The 27,933-nt window shown below is 36.0% G+C and overlaps 1 protein-coding gene across 2 annotated transcripts in view; it reads left to right on the forward strand.

Moving 5' to 3' along the window:
* Window positions 1–3,165: 3,165 nt before the first annotated feature.
* plecb (plectin b) overlaps window positions 3,166–27,933 on the forward strand; it is a 168,421-nt gene continuing 143,653 nt past the window's right edge. For both annotated transcript variants that reach the window (XM_048154116.1, XM_048154118.1), the window contains exon 1: window positions 3,166–3,305. In XM_048154116.1, the coding sequence (XP_048010073.1) occupies window positions 3,215–3,305 (91 nt within the window). In that variant the 5' untranslated portion in view covers window positions 3,166–3,214. The remainder of the gene's footprint in view (window positions 3,306–27,933) is intronic.

The following is a 27,933-nucleotide window of genomic DNA, read 5'->3' on the forward strand; positions in this document are numbered from 1 at the left end:
GAGCTGAACTAATCCTTTAATGAGTTTTTGGACATGACTTGCAAAGCACAGGAGGAAAAACAGGATGTTTGGCTTCATCAGTTGTCTGACATGAATCGCTCAAACCTGTTGACACACACCATGATGTCACACAACTATTCAACAAAACTTTTTTCTTTAGAGCATCTTTCTTTGAAAGTTTCAGTTAGGATAGTGAGGGAGGAGTTGTGCAAGAGTAAACAAAGACTGAAAGAAAGCAAAGGCATTTGTGAATGAAACATGGGCTGTGTTTGGAATGTAATTTTAGCATACTGCACAGTGCCTACTATTGTTTAAAAGTAGTGAAATGCAGTATGATGAACATTTTCAGTAGTATGGCACATGACATATGTTGCATATTTAATACAGCAAGTAAAGTAGCATCCTGTTATCATCTCACAGATAAAGTTTATTTGGCTTTTTTGTGCAATTTTGTGTACAAATGTGTAATTTTTTTGGCAGTCTGATTCAGAGAGATGTTAATATCGTCATTGATATTGTATCCGGTTTCTTTGTGAGACTGGAAATGGAAGGTGAAGTCAAACACATTGCATGGTTGGGCTACAGTAATTCATGGGCTTCAGTAGTGCATTCTGGGATGCTGTCTTACTGTTCACTGCATTCTGCTCAGTATATACAGTATACCCCCTACTATGGCTTAAAAATAGTATCTGACCAAAAAAATTATGGTTGGTGTCATTGGATCTTTCGTCACACAGGAATTGGAAGGTTTGTATTGCATTGCATGAAACAGTATTCCACACACTATGGGCCTTATTTTAACGATCTCAGCGCATGGTCTGAAGTGCACGGCGCAAGTGCACTTAGGGTGTGTCCGAATCCACTTTTGCTAGTTTGACTAGCATGGCGAATTCACTATTTACATGGCAGGATTTGCAAGCGGAAAAACTGAACGCTTCTCTAGCGAGGAAATGCGTGCTTTAACCTCGCGCATGAGCAGACCATCTACGGGACAAGCCGGATTCCACCAAAGCAATTTAAACTTGATGTGCACTATAATAATCTTCTATCATTTTATTTTTAATATTTGGCATGTTTGTGTGCTGCTGCACATCCCTGTGTGTGTAATAATCAGAGTGTACGGGTGTTGTGCACCTGCATATAGGCGCATATTACTAATGCGCTATTCAAATAACAAAACAAATACTGCGCCATTGACTTTAGACCAGGTTTCAGTTGGTCAATTGTGCAGTCTATTTCAGTTGCCTTAAAATAGCAACACGCCAACAATGCACCTGAACACATCTCGTTTTCAGATCAGCACGCCCATGGGCGCACAAATGTGCGCAAATGCATTTGCTATTTAAACAACATGGTGCAGGACGTGAAAGTGATAACTGCGTCAGGCTGAAACTAGCAAAAAAATGCGCCTGGCACCGCATTGCGCCGGGTGTAAGATAGGGCCCAATGGCTGCATCCGAAATCACATTCTACTACTATATAGTAGGCAAACAATTTGAAAAGAGTTGAATGTCCAAATTCACAGTATATATAAAACAGTAGGCAAAATATACCTGGATGATCTACCACTTCCGGCAAGATCCTGAAGTGTGCGTATGATGGATACTTTACTATCCCATGAGGCCATAGGACAGGATTTGTGAATGCCAGTGAAGCAATGCAAATGGCCCTTTAGGTCACATGACAATGACAACATGATGAATGTAGTACATCCTGATTGCATTCATACTACACACATTTATACTATATAGAATAGGACTATATATTCACACTATATAGAAAATTTTATTTTTCATACTATATTTTAATGGCCACAAAGTTATTACTACCTACTCAGAAAGTATACGATTTCAGATTTCAGATGCACTTTGCTTTTGCCAAATGTAGTAGTAATGCAATACACTCTCTTGACCTTTGTTGAATGAATCAGACATTTTTTTTTTTTTTCACTACCCATTAATTGATCAAATATTTTTTCCTAAAAATAAATGAATTTATTTTTTATACTTTTTAATATTTGGGTCAATGACATGACATGCACATTTTTTTTTTTTTTTTGTCCAAGTGCATTATTTCCTTTTAAAATAATTTGATAAATTCATGACATACAGTACATCACTTTATTCTATAAATCCTATTTAGTTTGAATTAATTTTCAGTACATTTAAATAATACATATTATTTTATGTTTTGTTATCTTAAACCCCAAAAATGTCAGGTGGTGCAATTGTCCGAACAAATGAACAGACTAATAAAACAATTTAAAATGGTGTCTTAATAATAAAACAATAAAAACTAAAGAGTATTTTAGGTTTATTTTAGGTTTGAAACCTTTCATATAAACAAATTTCATAAATTCCAAAAAACTTTTGTCCAGCAATTTGAACGTCAGGGTGGCGCAACTGCAAACATGGCTCTTTTCTTATGAATTGACAAGGTTACAACAGAAAACATGATAATGCATCATCCAGAGGACCCCAACTGATCCTTGTGAGAGAGTAAAAAAGTTTGTAGATCTCTCTCAAATACTGTTAAAAACCGCTAATTTCAAGTACTGTATGAGTAGGTTGGTTCACTTTCCATGTCAGGTGGTACAACTACAGTATACACATACAACTATTTGTTTGTACCTCCTGACATAAAAACAGTCAAAAAAATCTATTTAAACACATTGTTTAAATTGAAATGGTATTTAACACCTGAACATTGTTCATGACTCAAAAATATGCATTACATCCGTTTTGAAAAGATTTTTAAAAAACACCTTTTTTGAAGCTTTATTTGTCAATGACCCATTTAACATTTTTATTTCACTTATGCAGTAAGCCTGGAGCTAGTATTTCTCTTCAAACATCGCTTCTGAATGTATACTGCATTTGCAGCTTTCAAAAATAGTAGGTAGTATGCTAAACAGCGTAAGAGGCGTGTCAGACACGTTCAGGTGTTTTGAGTGGATAATTAGATTGATGTCTTGTGTGTCTTTAAGAGGCGGTGCTTATCAGGGCCTGCTGGTATTTCCCAGTCAGGAAGGAGGGGGTGTGGCTGGCGCTGGCTTTTGGAATGAAGTTTAGAGCAGAGAGAGAGAGAGAGAGAGAGAGAGAGAGAGAGAAACCACGGCACTGCTGCACACACTCATCCACACAAACAGAGGTGCACATCCTCTACCGGCTTAGAGAGAACAAGACAGAGGAGAGGACCTGTGATTGACCCAGCAATGGCCATGTACGAACCCCTCAGCCTGCCACCCAACGCAGATGAACAGGACTTTATTCAAGCGTATGAGAACGTCCGAGAGAAATATAAAGGTATGTGTGTGTGTGTTTGCTGGAGCCACGTGCAGTCGGGCTTCAGCTGCTGGTGCCGAGTGCTTATTGATCCGCACACATGCTGTCTGTCAGTCTGTCTCTTGAGTTTGGCAAAGTTCAGAGTGGGTTTGCAGGAGGCATGTGACACTGCAGCAAGTGTTTCTCTGACAGACAGAGAGGTGTTTTCTAACTTAAGGGCTCTTCATTTTTACACTGGGTCTAATTTAAATGCTCATGTTTAATTCATCAAGCTGTGAGCCACAGGAACGGCCCACGCATGTTCTGGTACTTGATGCTGTCGGGATGTTGTCTTTCAGCGTGGGTCACTTGAGTTCACGTGGACCAGGCTGTGCGATTTTTCTCACACAATGTAGTTTTAATTTCTATTTTTATTTATTAACTGATGGTGGATAGAATAAAGAAAAAAAAAAAACCTTGCCTTTTATTATCTCATGTCAGGTTGTGATATCTACTTTTCTGGGAGGATTGACTCTCAGTTTCATCATCTCTGTTTTTAATAATTTTTCTATCACCTCTACTGTTTCTTTGCTCTGACTTTGAGATGATTACACTACTGTTGAAGAGTTTGTGTTTGGTACATTTTATGATTTAGAAAGATGTCTCTTCTGCTTACCAAGGCTGCGTTTATTTGATCAAAAATACATTAAAACGGTAACTGTTTTGTATTTAAATATATATAAAATGTAATTTATTCCTGTGATCAAAGCTGAATTTTCAGCGTCATGTCATCAGTGTCACATGATCACTCATGAAATCATTCTAATATGCTGATTTGGTGCTCAAGCATCTGATTATCAGTGTTGTAAAGAACCACATTTCTTAAGACAAATTGTTTTTTTTTCTGTCCTTCTGTCCTCCAACTGCTCGTGTTTCTTTCTCTTTTCTCTGTTCTGATCTGAATGTGGCGAAGACATAATGTTGATGCTTCCTCTATAAATATCGCCCCACTTTTGTTCCTGTGTTGCGAGTGAGACAGAGGTCTGTGCTGAATCACTGTCTCGTTGTCCGTGTGCTGGGCCGCGTGTGTGTTTGGGACATGTAAATTGGGAGTTTACCGAAGCGGCATTCTTTTCCTGCTCCCCTTTCTCTTTTCCTCTGCCAGCGAATCTATCGGATCTCCTTATTAAGGCACGTCAGACGGGATGTTATTCACATGTCATCACTCTCTCTCTCATGCTCTATTCTTCATCATACAAGTATTGCAAATATCCTCTTCCTTCTCTGTAGTTTTATCTTGTTTTCTAGTAATATATACAGTACAGTCCAAAAGTTTGGAACCACTAAGATTTTTAATGTTTTTAAAAGAAGTTTCGTCTGCTCACCAAGGCTACATTTATTTAATTAAAAATACAGTAAAAAACAGTAATATTGTGAAATATTATTACAATTTAAAATAACTGTGTACTATTTAAATATATTTGACAAAGTAATTTATTCCTGTGATGCAAAGCTGAATTTTCAGCATCGTTACTCCAGTCTTCAGTGTCACATGATCCTTCAGAAATCATTCTAATATGCTGATCTGCTGCTCAATAAACATTTATGATTATTTTCAATGTTGAAAACAGTTGTGTCCTTTTTTTTTCAGGATTCCTTGATGAATAGAAAGTTCAAAAGAACAGCATTTATCTGAAATACAAAGCTTCTGTAGCATTATACACTACTGTTCAAAAGTTTGGGGTCAGTAAGAATTTTAATTTTTATTTTTTTGAAAAGAAATTAAAGAAATGAATACTTTTATTCAGCAAGGATGCATTAAATCAATCAAAATGGCAGTAAAGACATTTATAATGTTACAAAAGATTAGATTTCAGATAAACACTGTTCTTTTGAACTTTCTATTCATCAAATAATCCTGAAAAAAAATATTGTACACAAATATTTTGTACAATTGTACACATTAAATGTTTCTTGAGCAGCAGATCAGCATATTAGAATGATTTCTGAAGGATCATGTGACACTGAAGACTGGAGTAACGATGCTGAAAATTCAGCTTTGCATCACAGGAATAAATTACTTTGTGAAATATATTCAAATAGTACACAGTTATTTTAAATTGTAATAATATTTCACAATATTACTGTTTTTACTGTATTTTTAATTAAATAAATGTAGCCTTGGTGAGCAGACAAAACTTCTTTTAAAAACATTAAAAATCTTAGTGGTTCCAAACTTTTGGACTGTACTGTATGTATACAACAATAACAAGTTTATTTTATTATATTTTTTTTTTTGACTTTTCACCGAATTTTTTACCCCACATATCTTTTATTATTGATAACTCAAATCAATTTTTTTTTCAAAACAATACTTAATATCTTATATCATTTTGCTTCTCAAGTAAATGGATCTGAGCTTTTATACATAATCTTTTTTGTAATCTATCGTAATCTTTTTTGTTTTTGTGGATCTAGAAAATACAATGTAACACAGTCAATGTGCATGAATGTAGGTATTTTTGTTTTTTAACAAACAGCTGTTGCTTTAAGAAAATGACTTACGATGAGTGATAGTGGCCTTGTTGCTTGCAGTTGTTTTTTGTTTTGTTCCTCCTCTGATTGGTCTACAGATTTCCAGCCAATGGCAGTATTGTAGTAAGAGCATGAGCTAATAACACTGAGCAAACAGTCACAGCTCTCAAACAGAGCACACAATCCCATCCCTACTCTTCTTTTTTTTACAGTGACCTCTCTGTATAGACAGAAAAGAGATTTATGAGTTACTATATTTCACTTTTCCTTTCATGGGCATAAATAATAAGTGTGCCATTAAGAATTATGACAAATTGATTGTCATGAAATCTAATTTGCATGAGGAGTGGAACCACATTTACAACTAAAGGCTTCAGACGTCACTGATGCCCACGGACCATTGGCTGAACGTCTGGTGCATAAGAAACACAAAATTGGAAACACTTCAGGAGTTTCAAAAGTCATCATCTGACCCCATCTTCTACAGGATTTCCAGGAGACGTTTGTGTCTGCTTGGAAATAAAGCCGCTGTGATGCCAAACCCCCTCATGGAAGAAGAACGCCATTTTGTTTACAACTGTGACAATGAGTGTGTTACGAATGCGCAGGCATGAGACAGCGTGATAATCCGAATGCAAGCACCAACGTTTAATAACAAAAAGGTAATCCATAAACAGGAGTAATCCACAGACAGCAGACGAGAGCAACGGCAAGAACACACTCACAAGAGCAACGACCAACAAACAACAACTGAAGCGTAAAGGTTTAAATAGACATTAACAATGGGCTGATAAGGGACAGGTGTTGGTGATATGATGTCATGGTAACTAATGAGGGTAACTATAACGACACACAAGGTACAAGGCAAAACAGGAACCAAAACACAGGAAGTAAAGATTGAAACAAAGAAAACCAAGCTTACACTTCAACATAAAAGTCCTGCAAAACACAAGAGAACACAGGGATCTTGGCAGAGAGCTTATCAGGATTGACTAAATGCTGGATTTTCAAAATTATGTGAAGTACACAGCTCCATTGTTGCAGTAAACTTGCACAATGTTCTTGAATTAATAATTGATTAGATGCACACCGGTCTGTTATCGTAGGGACATTGACTTTACATTTTAAACATGACGCGGAACAAAACAAACTGTGATTGGTTGCGTTACATGTCAGTCAGACGGCCTCTTGGGCAGTCCTTGGCCAATGAAAGCTGCGATAGAGTCCAGACCTTATGCAGTCAGTCTAAAGGTCTGGCTATATGAGACTATGCTTCTCCTAGCAATGAAGCATGTGTTTCTGTGTGAGTTTGTTGTGTTCAGAACGATTTAAAGTCATTTAGTGTATGATGCCCAGTTTTTCTCTGTTCAGATTTTAAAAGTCATGTATTCTGGCCTTAAAGGGGACCTATTATGCCCCCTTTCACAAGATGTAATATAAGTCTCTGGTGTCTCCAGAATGTGTCTGTGAAGTTTCAGCTCAAAATACCCCACAGATCATTTATTATAGCTTGACAAATTTGCCTCTATTTGGGTGCGAGCAAAAACACATTGTTTTTGTGTGTGTCCCTTTAAATGCAAATGAGCTGCTGCTCCCGGCCGCTTTCCAGAAGAGGGCGGAGCTTTAACAGCTCAACAACAACAAAGCTGGAGAATCTCACGCAGCCAAAATGAGGATTGTCAGTAACGGTGTTCAGCCTTACATTGTTCAAACCGGAGTCGACACTGATGGAGAGACTCAGGAAGAAGTTACAACTTTTAGAATGAAACTGGACGTTTCTGAATGATCATTGGATAAATTTATGTAGTTGCTGTTGAGTTGATTCAACTCATCGACTAGCATGTGCCGTCATGTTCATCTTTTGTGGATTGGTTGGTAGATACACCGGGACACTTAAACATGGAAAAACTCAGATTTTCATGATATATATCCCCTTTAAATGGTAATTAGATTCATATTTTGTATGTATGTGATGAACTTGCAGTAGTTCACTCCAATATTTTACTGTACGTTGCTTCATAAAAGCATATATTGCCAAAGGTTGTGTTGATAAATAATTGAATATTCAGCACGTTTTCTGCTGAGTTCAGTAAGTGCTCGGCACAGAAACTCTACTTGGACTGACGCTTCTGTTACGCTGCTGTCGATATGGCCAAAATAAATGTGCTCCGCTGCGGTGTGAATCAGGCCTTCAGTAACGGTGTGACACCCTGGCGTTTGGATCCCGTAAGTGTTCACATGGGTCAGTGTGCTACTGTTCTGCTGATGTCTGACTGTGGAAAGTATTCGCTCTGTAAACCGCCTGTAACTCATCTGTGACCTTGTGGAAAGAGTCCGCAGTCTCTCTCATGAGGCTCATTCTGGTTTGATGGTACGTCACACCCAGCCCAGTATTTCATTATGGCTTATGGTGCATGAATTGCACAAGCACTTCCTGTGTTTAGGAAGAACTGTTGCCATGGAACCATACCATAATGTTTGAGAGAGTTTCTTATGAAAGATAATACCGATGGAGAGACTTCTATGATGTCTATCATCACAAAAATGTTGACTATGTTTGTTTCCTTAAATGACTGAAACTGATAGTAAAGTAAGAAGTCTTGTTTATTGAACCATGTTCTTTGATAACTTGACAACAACTTGACTGAAATTACACTATTGTTCAAAGGTTTGGGGTCAGTAAGATACTTTTATTCAGCAAGGAGTCTTTTATAATGTTACAAAGACTCCTGAATTTTTTTTTCATTGTTTCCACAAAAATATGAAGCAGCACAACTATTTAACATTGATAACAATAAGAAATATTTCTTGAGCAGCAAATCAGCATATCAGAATGATTTCTGAAGACTGGAGTAATGATGCTGAAAATTCAGCTTTGATCACAGGAATAAATTACATTTTACAATATATTCACATAGAAAACAGTTATTTTAAATTGTAATAATATTTCACAATATTACTATATTTTTTGTCAAATTTATGTAGCCTTGGTGAACATTAGAGACTGACTCCAAACTTTTTAACTGTATGTCATGTTTCTCAATATTTAATATTTTGTAATCTAAAGGTGTATACTGTATGTATAAATGCTTGAAATTAGTTTTGTAGAAAAAAATGTCCATGTAAATTTATTTATTAAAAAACACTAAATAAATAAATGAATAATGAGTTTTAAGTCATATATGAATTATTTTTTTTTATCAATAGTTCTGGACAAAAAAAGAGCATCATGTCATTGACCTTTATGATGGTAAGGCTAAAAAAAAAAGAAAGAAAAGAAAACACTTTTTGCCTGCTAGTCATTATGACATTGTGGTAAAGTTACACAGTAAGTAACAGTAAGAACATTATAAGTAACATTTGATTTTGAAATCATCAAGTTTTCTCTGGTCAAATAACCACAATCAGATGATTAATCAATAATTGCGACAGACTTACATGTGAATGCATCAATGTGCTGATGTGTTTGTATCTTGTGTTGTGTTAGGAGAACAGTGTTTTTGACTCTTGGCTAAGATTGGCCCCTGTTATAGACAGATTTTGTCTTTAGCTGAGTAAGTTTACATCCTCGAATGCAATTTGCAGCAGCAGGTGGCGGGGCGTCAGTGAGCCGCCGTAGAGAAGGATCATTACCACAGGCCTGTACACACACACACACACACACACACACACACACATGCTCTCACTCACTCAATCTCTCTAACAGCTTGCCCCATGCAGTCCTGTTGAAACCCCCAAAGGGCTTAAAATAACACCCATATTGCCCCCGCTTGCATGGCCTCCAATTAAACAACTATTTTTGGTCTTTGGCAGTCTTGATTGTTTAGCAAGGGGCATTTTAAATACCATTGTATTTTTGGGGCTAAAGAAATAAGGGTACATTTACATGACAACAATGTACTAAAAACTGAAAAGTTTTTCCTTTGAATTTTTTGAGAAGTTTTGTGTTCATTCACACGGATATGTAAAAACTACTTAAAATGCTGTATTTTGCATGCCAGTGGACTGAGTGGCAAAATAAGCTGTTGCATGACTTGAGTTAATAGGGGAAACTGCGAAAACACGAGTAAAACAAATGATTACACTAAAGGTTGAGCTCAAAAGTGTTCCTTATGACATGTCAAAGAAACCTAATCCATGCATATTGACATGCAGTCAGGAATCGTGTATCCTGACAAATATATGTGCCTGATTTCGACGCCGGGGAAATACATAAAGCAAATCTGACTGTGAACACTTTATATAACTACAATATAGGTAGGTCTAAATCGGAGTGATCACTTATATCAATGTTATATATATCGTCATATTGTCCAGCCCTAAAACTTGTATAGTTTTTGTCAGTGTTTATTTAAAAACACCCAGTTATGCAGAATATAAGATGGAAAATATTTCATTGATTTGTTAACACAATATATAACAATACAATATATAAGGTATGATTTTACCTCAAAATCCAACATTTTGACACAAAATGATAACTGCAAATCCATGTTTCTCTGCTGGAGTCCAGCTGTTTCTGTGAATTGCTTCTCTTTTCTGTAGCTTTCAGCAGTGTGTAAAAATATACCTCAGATTTTGTGTCAAAGCTATTTGTACAGTCAATCACAAAGCTTTTTTTCCTTTTTGGATGTGTTTTGTGTGTTTTTCGCGGCATTCACGCTGAAAATCAGTGCTGCCACTCAGTGCACTGTAAAACCCAATACATTCAGAATACTCAAAACATTTGAGGAAACTTATTACCTCAAAACATTTAAGTAAACTAACTTATTTTTTTAAAGTTGGTAGAACTTAAAATTTTTGTGACAAGTGGGGCGGGGCTGAGAGCCATGGAAGCGGATCAAGGCCAGTGTGGTGCACAGGTGTCTCTCACTAACAATCCCGTCACCAGCATCCCTTTCCCAACTCATCATAATGTTAATTACATACAGTTAATTTACATAAACATCACATTCAGATCTTGGTTAAATGTTACATAGCAAATAACGCATGCTATTATAACTATCAGAGAGACTGTCATTACATACTTGCGTGTATGTAATCAAACAACATATGTGGTCTTAAATGTTTTGCAGCTCATCCTCAACCTAACCACAGGCTCTACTCTTCACCACAGTGGCAACCCTACAAAACTAACATAACAGAACCCCCCTGAATCCCAACATAACACAACATTAAACATTAACTTATATCTTTTACAGTGTGGGCGTAACCGCAGTCATAACGGTCGTCGGTGACGTCACGTGCATATCCTCTATTGAGCGGTGAATACAAGCGATCAGGTTGGGCGTGTAATATGCATGCACAAGATGTCACCATTTTCAAAGGCGTAGTTCAGTTTTCACAGAGATGATAAAAACGTTTTCAAAAACTTGCTCTTTAAAGCGGAACTCGGTAAGATTAGCGAAGCTCCCCCTACAGGTTCCTTCAGTGAATCACACTGTCGTAAATACTCCAAGCGCAGCTCTGGACTACAACGACTACAACGCTCACCAGCGCAGTAGTTTTGCAAATACAGTACAAGAAATCTCGATGGAGGTGGGTAATTTTCGAAATTGTCTTATAAAGTCATAATATATACATTGTTTTTGAATTACCGTAAAGCATTTTGTCACTCTCGCGTGAACGTGAACATTAGGCGAGATTGTTTCGGGTCGGCGCAGCTCAACTTGCAAGTGCTGTATTCTGGCGTAGGCGTGCCAGAGGGGGTTAGTGCACGCCTCAAACACACCGCTACAAGTCAATTAACCATCGTAAGGACTTAAACTATTTATGAAGGTAAAAAAGTTACTTAGTTCTGCTTTAAACCCGTTTTCAAAAGTTTGCGTTTCAAGTAAATGAACGGCCAAAATGCATAAAAAATGTTTTTTTGTTGTCAGTTTTTAGTTGAAAACGGTGTCATGTAAACACCCCTAAATCAACAGTCATGTTATGTTTTGAGGCGGTGCATTGAGTGATTTATCATTTATCATTGATTGATCGGTAACTGTGGCATTATGTGCGTGTCTGTAGGTGTGTGTGGTCCTGTGTGCATGTCTCTAGTGTTCATGAGCTCTGTCTGTGTTACTGTGGCTGTAAGAGACATCTTCATCTGTACCATCATTATTATACGACACTTCAGGAACAGTCTGGGCTCAAGAGATTTACACATTCACAGCACAGTGCACAGCTTTACCAGCGCTCAGCACATCCCCTTATATGGCTGCTTCATTTCAAATGCTTTTCCTGCCAAGAGTGTCATATACACTGATAAAGAAGTAGAAAAACAAAAACACATGTTTTTTTAAAAGATGTTTGTAGATGTTTAATTCAGTAGTGCATTTAGCAGAACATGATTTGTTTTCAGTGCTAATACTTTTTTTGTCCATTTTTTTTCTGTGTATTATTAAGTTTAAAGAGGACCTTGTATGCTTTCTTTACTTTCTTTAGTGTGTAATGTTGTTGTTTGTTTGAGCATGAAAAAAGGTCTGCAAAGTCCCAAAGCAGGAAGTCCCTCCAGCAGGAGTTAATCTCTATATCAGTGTCAGTTTCTGAACTCCCTGAAACGCCTGCGTCTTGAATTTTTTCCGGGAACAAACACGTCACAATATTCCTCAGTTAAATAATTCCCGCTCAAGGCATATGCAGAATAAAGAGGCGGGGCCTGGTTTAGTTAGTAGTGTGTTTAAACTCACGGTTATGGTAAGGGGCGGGGCGTTTCTCAAACACGCTCAAAGCGCTTGACCCATCACAACACACTCATCCAGCCGACCAATCACAGCACACTGCGCTTTTCAGAAGGAGGGGCTTCAGAGAGACAGGAACTATACAGTGTTACTGACAGACTGGGAAGAGAGGAGCTGCAACAATAGAGAATATGGGGAAAATAATGTGATTTTTGAACATTCAAGCATGAAAATTCAAAACAAAATCAAGACTTTGTAAAAGCGCATTATATAGCCTCTTTCAAAATACAATAATTTGTTTCCTTTTCAAAATTAGATTCTTAGGTCCATTCGCAATGCAAATGTTATGGAATATAAAATAGATGTTTTCAGAATAACATTTTCTCAGAAAGTCTAAAAGTGAGTTTGGCACTAATACAATAATGCGTTTGGCAATAATACATGTGTTTATGCTTATATGTTTATAGAAGATTTTTACTTTTCAGAAATTTTCCTAATAAACTTTTTAAGTACACTACCTATTCAAAATTTCAGTAACAGTTGCTACATAACATAACAACATATTATGCAACAATACATATAAAATAATGTGCAATTTTTGCATTTTTGAAAAAAAAAAAAAAGTTTTCAAATTGTTAAATTTTCTTGCTTGCTTGTAGAGTTCAGTTGATATTGGATTTTGCCACAAACAATAACTAAAAAATCTTTTCAATAACCAATTAATTTGTAAAATCAATAATATGAACCAAATATCTCAATATTTCATCTTAAAAATGAAAATGAAAACATTTACTTATCTATGACTGTTTTTTAATTAAGAATTACAATATATTTAAAATCACATAAATTATTACCACACAGTGATTATTTATTTTATTTTATTTTATTTTATTGAATGAAATATAAAATATGTAAATGTACAGGAAAGGGAGAGAGAAGAAATCAAAGTGTTGTCTATTTAAAAGTATATTCTCTATTTTAAATGTATTAAACTTTTGTATTAAACATTTTTAAATGGCGTGTGTGTATATATATATATATATATATATATATATATATATATATATATATATATATATATATATATATATATATATATATATATATATATATATATATATACACACACATATATATAATTTATATATATATATATATATATATATATATATATATATATATATATATATATATATATATATATATATATATATATATATATATATATATATATATAATATATATAATTTATATATATATATATATATATATATATATTTATATATAATATATATATATATATATATAATTTATATATATATATATATATATATATATATAATTATATATATAATATATATAATATATATATAATTTATATATAATATATATATAATTTATATATATATTATATATAAATTATATATATATATATATATATATAATTTATATATAATATATATATAATTTATATATATATATAAATTATATATGTAAATATATGTATATTATGTAAAAAAAAAAAAAAAAAAAATATATATATATATATATATATATATATATATATATATATATATATATATATATATATATATATATATATATATATATATATATATATATATATATATATATATATATATATATATATATAATATATATATATATATATATAATATCTGGTGACCTCTACTTCCTTGTTTTTTTTTCACATTGTTATGATGGCAACCATCCAATGGTGTAGTAGCAGTAGCATATGTGTTATGTAAAAGTACAATAGCTGACACAATAGATGAAAAATGTCTGTGTATTTGTATGATTAATGAGAATGTCTTCTCTCTTTGTGTGTTATTGCTGGTGTTTCTCCGCAGTGACATGAAGCAGGTTAAAGTTCAGTCCCACAGAAACTCACATGCACTGCAGCTTCCTTATTAGGAGTTTCTACTGAAAGAATTCCACATAGTTGTGCATTGAATTTATCTGATCTAAAGAATACATTCATTGTGAAAATACGTCACTGCTGTCAGGCTAGAGTTTGTGTGTGTGTATTTTGATGGAAGTTATTATGTGAGTTTATCTATGTTTATGTTTGTTTAATAGTTTAGCTTTAAGCTCAGCATGTTGAAGTAAATATGGACCCTAAAATGCACCTCTCAGGTGCATATCCTGATGTGTGTGTGAGTTTGGTCTGAATGTCTGAACATCTGTGTTGTGTAGAATATGAGTGGCTGGTGCCTGCACAGTATGAGGGAGTGAAGTCAGTCTCTCTAAGTCTTAGTCATTAAAGGATTAGTTCACTTCAGAATTAATATTTCCCGATAATTTCCTCACCCCCATGTCATCCAATATGTTTATGTCTTTCTTTCTTCAGTTGAAAAGAAATTAAGGTTTTTGAGGAAAACATTCCAGGATTTTTCTCCTTATATTAGACTTCACTGGGGTTCAACGGGTTGAAGGTCCAAATGTCAGTTTCAGTGCAGCTTCAAAGAGCTCTACATGATCCCAGCTGAGGAATAAGAGTCTTATCTAGAGAAACGATCAGCTATTTTTCATTTTCCAAATTCTATACTTTTTAACCACAAATGCTCATCTTGCAATGCGCCACGCATTATGTAATTATGTTGGAAAGGTCACGACCGCGGTACTTCCACCTACTCCACGTGTGACCTTTCCACATGATTACGTAATGCATGGTGCATCGCAGAGCAGTGCAAGATGAGCATTTGTGGTTAAAATGATATATATATATATATCTCATTATATATATATGAGATATGGGGGGGGGGGGGGGGGGAATGTTATGAATGTTTTTCTCCAATACATGTTGGCCACAATTATTGGCACCCCTATAAATTCATATGAGTAAAATATCTCTGAAGTATATTCCCATTCATATTTACATTTTTTTTAGCACACCAGGGTGATCATGAGCATGAAATTGTGCAGCCATGACTTCCTGTTCCACAGGAATATAAACATGAGGAAACAAAGGCCAAATTCCCTTAATCATTCATCACAATGAGTAAAACCAAAGAATATAGTTATGATGTGCAGCAAAAGATTGTTGGGCTTCACAAAATAGAAAGTGGCTGTAAGAAAATACCTAAAACATTGAAAATCCCCATTTCCACTATCAGGGCAATAATTAAGACGTTCCAATCAACTGAACAGGTTACAAATCTGCCTGGAAGAGGACATGTGTCTAAATCGTCCTAATGTGAAGTGAGGTGGAAAGTTTGAGTGGACAAAGACTCTCCAAGGATCACAGCTGGAGAATTGCAGAGATTAGTTGAGTCTTGAGTCTCAGAAAGCCTAAAAAATATTATCAAACAACACCTACATCCCCACAAGATGTTCAGGAGGGTTTCAAGAAAAATCCTCTGCTCTGATCCAGAAACAATCTCCAGCATATTCATTTGTCAGACACGACTGAAACTTCAAACGGGACCGGCTTCTATGGTCAGATGAAACTAAAAAAATAGCTTTTTGGCAGCAAACCCACCAGATGGGTTTGGTGCACACATGGATAAAAAGTACCCCATGCCCACGGTTAAATATACTGCTGGATCTTTAATGCTGTGAGCCTATTTTTCTGCTGGAGGTCCTGGACATCTTGTTCAGATACATGGTATCATGGATTCTATCAAATACCAACAGATAAAAAATCAAAACCTGACTGCTTCTGCTAGAAATCCAATAATGGGCCATGGTTGGATCTTCCATCAGGACAATGATCCAAAACAAACATCAAAACCAACACAAAAATGGGTCACTGAGCAAAAAATGAAGCTTGTGCCATGACCATCCCAGTCCTCTGACCTGAACCCTAAAGAAAATGAGTGGAGTGAACTGAAGAGAAGAAGCACCAACATGGAGCTGGAATCTGAAGGATCTGGAGAGATTCTGTATGAAGGAATGGTCTCTGATCTCTTGTCAGGTGTTCTCCAAACTCATCAGGCATTATAGGTGAAGACTCAGAGCTGTTATCTTGGCAAAAGGAGGTTGCAAAAAGTTTTGAATAAAAGGGTGCCAATAATTGTGGCCAACGTGTTTTGGAGAAAAACATTTATTTCATAAGGTAAGTTTCCCCCCACTTTCAATTATTTTCCTTAAATGAAAGGTTATAATTTTGTCAAGCTTATGCTGTGTTTACGCCATGCCATTACTGTAATTACAATGTTCTACTCTGAGCTGTTCACATCCTCAGACTTGAATTTATGTGTTTATGTATGTCAACACTATCAACGGCAAAATGAATCTGCAGCAGTCAGGTGGTACATGTAGAGCTCTGTAAGTTGTTTACGTTCATTATTATTGTAAAGTTATGTGCTTTGAGACGAGGTAATTTAACACCTTCTCTCATGACGCTGTGAAGACTTTGCTCTGGCTGTGCACGTTCATGTGTTTTGGAGGAGGAGTGGCTTTGGAGACACTCTGAAGGGATCTTATGATTTCAAAGCTAACTAGCTATTGCTAGCCTCTCCGAAACTGCCTACTCTACCTTTAAATATAAAGTCTTAAAAGTATAGTAACAAAAATAGCCTTTTTAATTGTAAGGTTCAGAGAGAGAGAAAGAGAAAGAGCAAAAATGGTCATGTGACAAATGAACTCTAACTTAATTTCCCTTAATAAAGCAACATGTAAAATGAAGAATATAGTATCTTCGAAATGTAGTCACGCTGTTGGCAGTATGAAATGTGTTTCAGTATTACTTCATTTTTCCACTGTGATATTTGAACGTAATTCTTACTGTTACGTAAGACGGATCTGAGTTTGACATTGAGTGGGATTTCCCTTGATGTTAGTGCTTCTTTCTTCGTCACACTGCTCTCTTTGTGCCAAATGGAAATCATGGTAGCAGTTTCCGTAGAAGTGTTCAGGGGTCAGTCTATTAATGACTGTGTGACTGAGCGTCTGTGGTGCTCATAGGTAATATCTGACCACACAAAGAGCTTCTGTGTGCTAAAGGCCGTTCTGGTGGGTGAAAGCGACCCTCTCTCCTGTCCCTGGCCTTGTGTTCTTGCTTCTCTTTCTCTTTCCACACATTTGTGCACACATAGTGAGTAGTGATCATTCATTTACTGTAGCAGATTAGGGCAATTCATCACTAGAGTTCACACAGTCTCAGAGAGAATATCTTGATTTGAATGAAAATGAGGTGTTTGAGAAGTGATGAGAAGTTGAGGATTTTTTACAGACTCTGATGTAGCTGTCTGTTAACCAATGAGAAATCCATCTTTTCCTACTCCATTAAAAAATGTTTCTCATTCTCACCCGTCATGCAAACAATTCATCAGAGCTTTTTCTAGTGTGTACAGTACACTTACAGATTCAGTTCAAACTGTGCCTGGTTAAACTCTATTCTAATTCTAGTTGCACATACGCATGCAGAAATGTATCCTCACTGTCTTTGTACACACACACACACACACACACACACACACACACACACACACACACACACACACACACACACACACACACACACACACACACACACACACACACACACACACACACACACACACACACACACAGGACGGCATGGACTGTTCTAGCTGTGAAGGAAGTCATCTCCTCTGTCACTCTGAGAACATTCTCTCCCCCTCAACTCCCAGCTCTCTCTCTCTCTCTCTGTGTTATTCATAAAGTAAGATTTATGTCATGTGTGTAAAGGGAGATATAGAGATAAAATGACTCTGTTCATTTCATTAATTTAAAAGTTCATTCAATTTCCATCCGTCCATCTGTGAGATATAGAGATAAAATGACTCTGAAGGTCAAAATCTTCTACGGGGTAATAATGGCATTCATTTTGAAAAGTGTTTTTTCACTATTATTTATGACAGGATTGTCATCTTCATAGCTTTAAATAACAGATTTTTGTTATAAGAGATAATAAAAACAACTTTGTGCATCAAAACCACTCCGTGTAAAAGATGAACTTGATTTTCAAAAGTCAGTGAATTTTCAACAGCTGAATGTAAAATTTTTGACAAGACAAACATGTCAGTCTCTGAGTAACGTAACTTATTTAGCCACGAAATAACTTAAAATCAGTATAATGAACTACACAAAAAGCATTTTGATCTTCTCCAGCATGTTTTATAATTACCCAAAAATCTGTTTTCCCCTTGCGCATGTTATCACGTCCATTAAGAACTTGGCTGGCTGACGGCTGGAATATTAGATCTAAAATCATCAGCATAACACACTCATGAATACTTGCCGGCTGAGAAATAAATAATTGTTACCTTACGATCCATCTGTTTTCAAATCCACATCATTTGAATGTCACAACATTAATGTCTGTCAAAAAATAACATGCACAATACATGGTAGCATTTGTGAGAAGCAGAGGTCCAGTGAGGACACGCATTACTTGAAAAACTCACACTACCGGATGTTTCGAAAGCATCGTAGTTTTCAGAGAACAGGGTGAAAATGGCAGTCTAAGCAGTTTCAACATGCTGTCTGTCAGAGTCGATAATGTGCATAATACATAACGCACCTGAGTATAAATTTATTCTTCACACACTGAAGTTGAATCGGGATGATGATTTAACTCGGGGAACTGAGGACTTTTTTTTTTTTTTTAATGCACTCACTACGCATTCTGATTCTGACATTCCTGATTTGATATCTTCAATAATTTTCTATTCTTGACTGATCATTTTTCATAATTTTGGCAGTAGATGAACTGTTAAAAGAGTGATCTTGGACAACTACAGGGACACATCCCAATTTGACTCCCATATGCTGATGTAATATATATTATAAACTTGACAGATGATTAAATCCATCCATCCATCCATCCATCCATCCATCCATCCATCCATCCATCCATCCATCCATCCATCCATCCATCCATCCATCCATCCATCCATCCATCCATCCATCCATCCATCCATCCATCCATCCATCCATCCATCCATCCATCCATCCATCCATCCATCCATCCATCCATCCATCCATCCATCCATCCATCCATCCATCCATCCATCCATCCATCCATCCATCCATCCATCCATCCATCCATCCATCCATCCATCCATCCATCCATCCATCCATCCATCCATCCATCCATCCATCCATCCATCCATCCATCCAATTTATGTATAATCATTCATCAAATTCTAACATAACAGTGATTCTTCAAAGAAAGAAATTATGTTAAATATTGGCAACAATTAGCTTTTTTATTGAGTGAGTCACTTAAATCGTTCATTCAGCCAATTTGTTCAAAAGAAGAAAACAAACACTGATTTGAATAATTTTGTCACTGATAATTAGACACTATTGAAAAATGAACTAACAAAACAGACGGCTGTTTTGGTAACTGGTTACAGTTACACTGATAGTTATGGCTAAATTGCAGTGGATTAACTAGCTAAAATATATGTGGAGTGTATTACACAACATTCTCATACCTCCTTCTCAGTACATGCTTTATTCTTTTTAACTTCCCTCTTTGACCAGCAGTTTAATATAGTTGGCTGGGCAGCGGTTCTCTTCATTTTTGGTGTTACCCATGCTCTCTCATTCAAACAGTAGAGCGCCACTCGCGTTGTTTTGGTGAAAGTGTGACGCGCATTGGTTGGGCGTTACCAGTCGGTTCAATGGAGGTGGAGTATTTTTTGGGTCTAATTTATTATGACAAGCTCGTATTTGATTAGAAATAAAACTATTGTTACAAAATAAATGAATTATACATATTTTTTTCATTTGATCTACTGTGATTTTCATATTGAAATATTGGGGGGGTTGTAACTGATGGATATTGGGGGGGTTACCTCCCCCCCACAAACTACGCCCCTGCTCATGCATGCTAACACAGTCAACCAGGAGTACAGATGGCAATCTTAAGGAATGTAATTATTCCACTTCTGATTCCACTTAATGATTCTGTTTCGTTTTTTCTTCATAAAGTGTGATTCATGTCTGTAAAGGGAGATATAGAGATAAAATGAGTATGAAGGTCTGAGAGAAAATTCATTGCTTCGGGACCATTTTGGGGATTTCCGCCTGGATTTGGCCTACCCAAATTGAAAAGCTTCCCATACCCACATATAGTGCTCTAAATACAAAATGTTGGTTTCATTTTACAGGAAACCCTTTGAAGTTACATGAAACACTGCTGAAAGTGATAACAATGATAGTATATGCTGTCTGTACTGTAATAAAGCCCCTAAAAAAGAGGCACTTTTTGAATTGTTTTGTTATAAATTCTTTTTTGAAAGTGTATAACTCAGTCCCTGAGTGCAGTAGCTGGTTGTTTCCTCTAGATGTCTGCAAACACTGTAAAAAATCATTTTGTTTCTATCATGTTGTATGCAAGCGTTATTCAAATGCACTGAAGGGAAGAATATTACTTTTTTATGTAATTTCCGTTTTATGTAATTTCCGCCTACACAAATGTAACGTTCCATATACAGTGGTATAAATGCAATATCCCAGAGTCATTTTACAGAAAACCCTTTGAAATGACATAAAACACTGCTGAAAGTAATAAATATTATAGTATATGTTGTCTATTTGTAGCTGTTTGTGGCTGATTGAAGCAGTCATCGGAGTTGGAATGTGACGCTTGTCTTTTTTCTCAGAGTGATCATATTTCACTGCGCGATTCTTTGAACTATGATTGTCGCACAATGAAATGAACTACATGGGCAAATTCCTTAGAATGAGAGTTTTCTTGTGATATATGACTTGACTGTTTTGTGAAAAATATTTAAAAAAAAATGTTTGTTCGCAGTCGTTTTGCGAAAATTCGTAACTGGGACCAATGCATATGTAAGCTTTATTTTACTGCTTTATGTATTATAAAAACAAAAGTTATGGTCATAGGCGGAGGGTGATCCAACTCTAGGGTAAGGCTAGATGCGATTCCTCCATGAAAACTCTTAGAGTCTACAGTATGTCATGAAATAGTTACGTGTCGCCTATCAGCAACCTATAGCCTACACATCCCAACATAAATGCAAAAAAATATGTGATCTTTAAATTCTGAATGAATTAGGCCTATATTATGGAAGCCCGTTTCCACCACTAAATAAAAAATTAAAAACAGTAATTGCGAATTTTTATCTCAGCATTGTGACTTTTATCTTGAAATTCTGACTCTTTTTCTCACAATTGCGAGTTATAAAGTCACAATTCTGAGATATAAACTCGCAGTTGCGAGGGGAAAAAAAAGTCAGAACTGTGACTATATCACGCAATTTTATAAAAAAATTTATATCTCGCAATTCTGACTTTATAACTTGCAATTGTGAGAAAAAAAGTCAGAATTCTGAGATAAAGTCGCAATTACTGTTTTTATTTTTTTATTAAGTGGCAGAAACGAGCTTCCATACTATAAAGCCTAGAAAGCGTGCATAAAAGCGTTATAACCACTAAGATGTCACTCATCTTAATTCATTGCAATCTCACAAAGTTCTGCTAGTCGATTAAGATGACTACAATGCATATCTTATTTGACTTACATAATAAATATACTTTTTTGTTCAAAGTTAAATTATAACGAGAGGATTTGAGCGTGCAGATCTCAGCACTGGACAAAAACTCATGCGTTTAGGAAATCAAGTAAGTTTGTGATTGGCTACATTGCTCAAAAATACATTGTAAATAGAAAACCTGTTTATAGTTTTGACGCTCTCAAGAGCACAATCACCAAATCTGTTTATGATGAGACTTAGAGCATTGGCGAGAGTGCAGAATTCCGTTAGAATTCCGAGTTCAGCTCGCGCACTGAACAGAACTCCGGTGTTTCAGTGATGACTAATCTGAATGCCTCTGATTGGCCATTGCAATTGTAAGCTCAACAGAATCGTGTGTGATTGGTTATAAGGCACAACACTGTAAAACGCGTAAAAAGTATAACGCAACATGAGCAGATCTATATTAAATGCCGCAATCAACACTTTTAATTTCATTTTCATTTTCACTTTATTACTAGATTTAGATTAAATGTGCAGATGCATTTTTGGCCAAGCCCCCTCTAATTTTTGACCCATTCCCGGGGGAAGGCTAAGCCTTCCCCAGCCTTACACACGCTCCGCCTATGGTTAGATTCTAAGCTTTCAAATGATACCAAATATGGGGTGATACCATATAGGGAAGCCTTTAAAATGTATGTGTAAACATTATAATGTGGTTTTCAAATCCGTATACGTTGGTGGAGTTGAAGAGGTTACATTTTAAGTGAAAGTATATATTTATTATTATAATCATCATTTTTTCATATTTATTTATTTTTTTCTTTTTTACATTTTGTAAAGTGTTTTTTTTTTTTTTCCCCTCTCAAATAAGACTTAGATTTTTGGACCCTGCTGTAAACGTTTGTTTATGAGTCTGAGAAAGTCCCAAGCATTGCAGGGTATTTCATCAGGACCTGTCAGCTTAAACTGCTCAAGGACAAGTTTGACAGAGCATTTGTGTCCGTTCATACTTCCGCACACACACATCAAAGTTGTCCCTTGCTTTATTTGGAATATAGTCATCCGGATTCCGGCTACTGGAGCATGAAGTCAGTGTCATGCTCAGATGGAGACAAGCTCACGTAGCACAGACAATCATTTTAACTCCAGAAGTTTCTCGTTCAAATAAAGAGCCCTCTACTTCATCAGAGTGATGAGCAATAAATGGCGTATTTATTTTTAATCACCCTGAGGAGTGTCCATCTGTAGCGAGGGGGGTGAAGAATGTTTGCACTCCTGAGGCTGTGCAGAATCTGCAGCGGATCCTCTGAGATTTCCTGTTTTCTCACAGCACCCTCATTTTTCACTTTCTGTTTACTATTTCTTGAACATCAGTGATTTTTATCAGCTGGTATCAGATGACACATTTGTAACATTTACAAAGAGCCAGAAACCAGCAGCTTACCGCAACACAGTGGCATGTGAAAGACTCAAACTTGCAGGAATGTCATGGCAGGTCACAGACACAGCTGCTGTCACCCGCTCATGCACGCTCACGCACTCACTGACACACTCAACCAGGAGTACGGATGGCATTTGTTAGGAATTGAATGATTCCACTTACTGGGAGTTAGTTTATTTCTTCCTAATTCAGCAGGTCCTAGACATATTATAACATATAGAACATTTTATATATTATACATGACATATAAAACTGTGAATTTTTTTTTAAGGATTCTTTGAATAGAAAGTTCAAAAGGACAGAATTAATTGGAGGATTATACGGTATTTATGTTGGTATTGTATCAGCACTAGTTTCAGAAAATGGTCTGTATGCAGTGAAGAGCGAGATTTGCTTTATGAACCTTTCAAAAGTGCATGGAAAATCCTGCTTTCCATGATATATGCCTTTAACTAAAAATAGGCCCATTTAATGATCTCAGATGTGGATTCCAAATGGGTTTCCCCCTTTCTCTAAGACTGGCATTATGCCTTTTTCCTCCTTATGTAGGAGCTGCTTTTATTTTGGGAAGCCTAATGTTTGTGTCTTTAACATGATGTTAGAAGAGTGCACATTTCTGTGCTTCCTGTAGTAGTTTATTTGAGGCCCAGTTTGGCAGAGCTTCAGAGGCAAAGCATTGTGGGTGAGGTCAGCAGGAAAAGAGCGCCAGATCTCTGCTGAACTCTTTAATTAGTGCGTGTAAGCCTGATTACAGTGATTATTATTATTATTATTATTTCCACAGCAGAAGGACCATCCATGCGTCAGCAGCACACAGTCAACAGGTTTTCAGTGTCATAACAGGAATTGGAAAATGGAATTGCTGTGCTGCTCTTCATGCAGCGTCCTTGTGTGTTGAATGTCATGTGTTTCTGACTGTCCACTCATGCAGTATATCATACAGTGACATTGCAGTGTGATTACAGGACTCTGGAGCGTGAACCACAAACGTGCTAATAGAAATGAATTTATAGGAAATAATGTTTGAAATGCTGAAGTGAACTTTATTAAAGGTGCCATCGAACGTTTTTTTACAAGATGTAATATAAGTCTAAGGTGTCCCCTGAATGTGTCTGTGAAGTTGCAGCTCAAAATACCCCATAGATTTTTTTTTTTTTTTCTATTAATTTTTTTAACTGCCTATTTTGGGGCATCATTAAATATGCGCCGATTCAGGCTGCGGCCCCTTTAAATTGCTCGCGCTCTCCACCCCCTCCCGAGCTCTCGACTCTATCATTGCATAAACAAAGTTCACACAGCTAATATAACCCTCAAAATGGATCTTTACAAAGTGTTCGTCATGCATACATCGGATTATGTGAGTATTGTATTTATTTGGATGTTTACATTTGATTCTGAATGAGTTTGAGGCTGTGCTCCGTGGCTAATGGCTAATGCTACATTGTTGGAGAGATTTATAAAGAATGAAGTTGTGTTTATGAATTATACAGACTGCAAGTGTTTGAAAATGAAAATAGCGACGGCTCTTGTCTCCGTGAATACAGTAATAAACGATGGTAACTTTAACCACATTTAACAGTACATTAACAACATGCTAACGAAACATTTAGAAAGACAGTTTACAAATATCACTAAAAATATCATGTTATCATGGATCATGTCAGTTATTATTGCTCCATCTGCCATTTTTCACTATTGTTCTTGCTTGCTTACCTAGTCTGATGATTCAGCTGTGCACAGATCCAGATGTTAATACTGGCTGCCCTTGTCTAATGCCTTGAACATGGGCTGGCATATGCAAATATTGTGGGCGTACATATTAATGAGCCCGACTGTTACGTAACAGTCGGTGTTATGTTGAGATTCACCTGTTCTTCGGAGGTCTTTTAAACAAATGAGATTAATATAAGAAGGAGGAAACAATGGAGTTTGAGACTCACTGTATGTCTTTTCCATGTACTGAACTCTTGTTATTCAACTATGCCGAGGTAAATTCAATTTTTAATTCTAGGGCACCTTTAAATGTTTGTTACCACATATAAAAAGCAGCTGATTAGTCATTAGAGCTTTGAAATATTGTATGGTAATGACTGTTATTGCTTTTTAGTAGGGTTGGGAAAAGTAAGAAATTTTCCGGTTCCGATTCCAGTTCTGCCTAAGGATTCCGGTTCCGGTTCCATTAAAATAATGAAACAACTAATAAAAAATAGTAGTAAGGGAAAAATGCACAATAATCAACTCAAACAGTCCTTTTTGTGTTTATTATTCTTGTAAAATGAATTTAACAGACTATTAATTTTGTATTCGCTAACACTCTACAATAAGGTTCATTAGTTAACATCTGTTTACTAGGCCTACATTAACAGGAACTAATAATGAACTGCATTTCTACAGTATGTATAAATCTTTGTTAATGTTAATTTCAACATTTACTAATACATTATTAAAATCAAGAGTTGTATTAGTTAATATTAGTTAATGCACTGTGAAGTAACATGAACAAACTATAAATGGCTGTATTTTTATTAATTAACATTAACAAAGAATACATTAACAAATGTATTGCTCATGGTTAGTTCATAAATGAACCTTACTGTAAAGTGTTACCACAAATTGGATAAGATGCTTGAACACACATGTAAGATCCAGACAGGTGAAACAGAATATTTTTGTAAGTTAGATTCATAAAGACTTGTTTCTGAAAGAATGATTCAGTGATAGACACATTTTTAACAGTAATTTGTTGCCTCCTAATGGTTTAACAATGCAATTGATACAGTCGTTATTTGAAGTCCAGTTACTTTCAGAAGGTAATTTATTATATTTTGATTTGTAACATCAGCATTTCTATCTGAATAATAAACTTTTGTATACTTCTGTAATAATTGGAATATTTGTAACACAGAAATAATGATACTGTGTGTTTGAAAAGATTGTTTGTGAAGCTGTTTATATCTAAACATGACAACTCTCTTCAGATCAACGGCAGCACGAACACAGATTTGAATGTTACGATTTTATTTTTGTCAAAGGTTTAATATACATGGGTGAATTATTGTTATTTAGGAATTAGATCATGTGGGTGATGAAATCGAGAACACAATCTTTTAAAGATTAATCGTGCAGCTTTGTGCATCTCTCTCTCTCTCTCTCTCTCTCTCTCTCTCTCCCCCCTCTCTCTCTCTGCATTGATATCTGATGTATATGACTAGTGCGAGGGCTTTTCAGTGCATTCATTGCTATAATATTCATGATGTGAGACGTCTCTATGAAAGGATATGCTCCCAGCACTACTCATGCTTTGGTCAATTGTGAGATTTTGGGCTATTTTGCTTCCATAGTGTGTCTTCTTACAGACCGGTGGAAAGAAAATTTCCAAAATACTCATGTAAGCGTTTATTTTATTACACATTTTTTAGAGAAATCTCCACTTCAGCAGTATTTATATACACCAAACTTTTCTATTTTTATCACCAACCATTTAAATCCTATCTATACTATGAAGGTTACTGTCATGTCTAGTTTTGGTTTTGTTCATGTTTTCTGTAGCATTAGCCTTGTTCGAGATGAACTACACTAGCCTGCCACTGGCTGGTGAGATCTGCCTGTTGCAGGCGGGGGAGGAGTACAGAGACGGCCGTCAGGTCGGACACTTTGTGCTTTCCATAGTGTGCTGAACCAACATCATACATGGCAGACCACATGATTTGTGTTGATTGTAGCTGAAGTGGATGCGATTGAAATTCCCATGTTTTGAATATCAGATATTCAGTATCAAGATTGGTTAAATACAGGAACTTGTCTAAGGAGAAACACGCAACACACATCGTCCTTGTCATCACAGAATCTGACCAATGAGAATAAAGTCTGTCGTCATAAAGGCTTTTGCATTTTAAACAACTGCAATGCCTGACCAAGGCTGGTCTCGTTTTGCTCTCGTGGTACGATGATGGCACATGTGATCGTAAGGTGGCTGCAGCGCCGATCAGTGTTTGACAAATTTTCTAACCAGAATGCATTGCTTTTGTCAGGCGGCAGCCAATCTTTGCGGTACCACATAAAGTCGAACAAGCCGAACATGTTTGTTATGTTTTGCCATGTGCTCCCATGTCATGTGATTCCCTTGTCCTCATGTGATCCTGCCATGTGCTCCTCTGTTCATGTGTTTTGGTTCATGGGTTTATTGGTTGATTGGTTGATTGTGCACAGGCGTTCCATGTTTTTGATTAGTCCTTGTGTATTTAAGCCCTCATGTTCTTGGTCTAGTATTGTCCGTGAACCACTGTGGGTGAGTTCCTTGTTCCATGTTTTATGCCATGCCACGCCACACCAAGTCTTGTGACAATAGTAAATAAAACTGCACTTGTGTTCTTCAAGACTTGCTTTCAGTGGATTTCTTTACAGTTTCAGTGTGGTTTGTTAATATATCATTTATCAAAAAAAAAAAAAAAAAGTGCTCCCATATGATAAAATTAGATATCCAAAAGCCCCTCTGTAAAATCATTTAACTCTATCATGCCAACAAAAACCCATATTATGCCATTTCAGATATTATCTTTCATGTAGTGTGTAATGTAGCCGTTTGTGAA

This window comes from Megalobrama amblycephala, linkage group LG13, assembly GCF_018812025.1.
Source record: "Megalobrama amblycephala isolate DHTTF-2021 linkage group LG13, ASM1881202v1, whole genome shotgun sequence".
Taxonomy (NCBI): Eukaryota; Metazoa; Chordata; class Actinopteri; order Cypriniformes; family Xenocyprididae; genus Megalobrama; species Megalobrama amblycephala.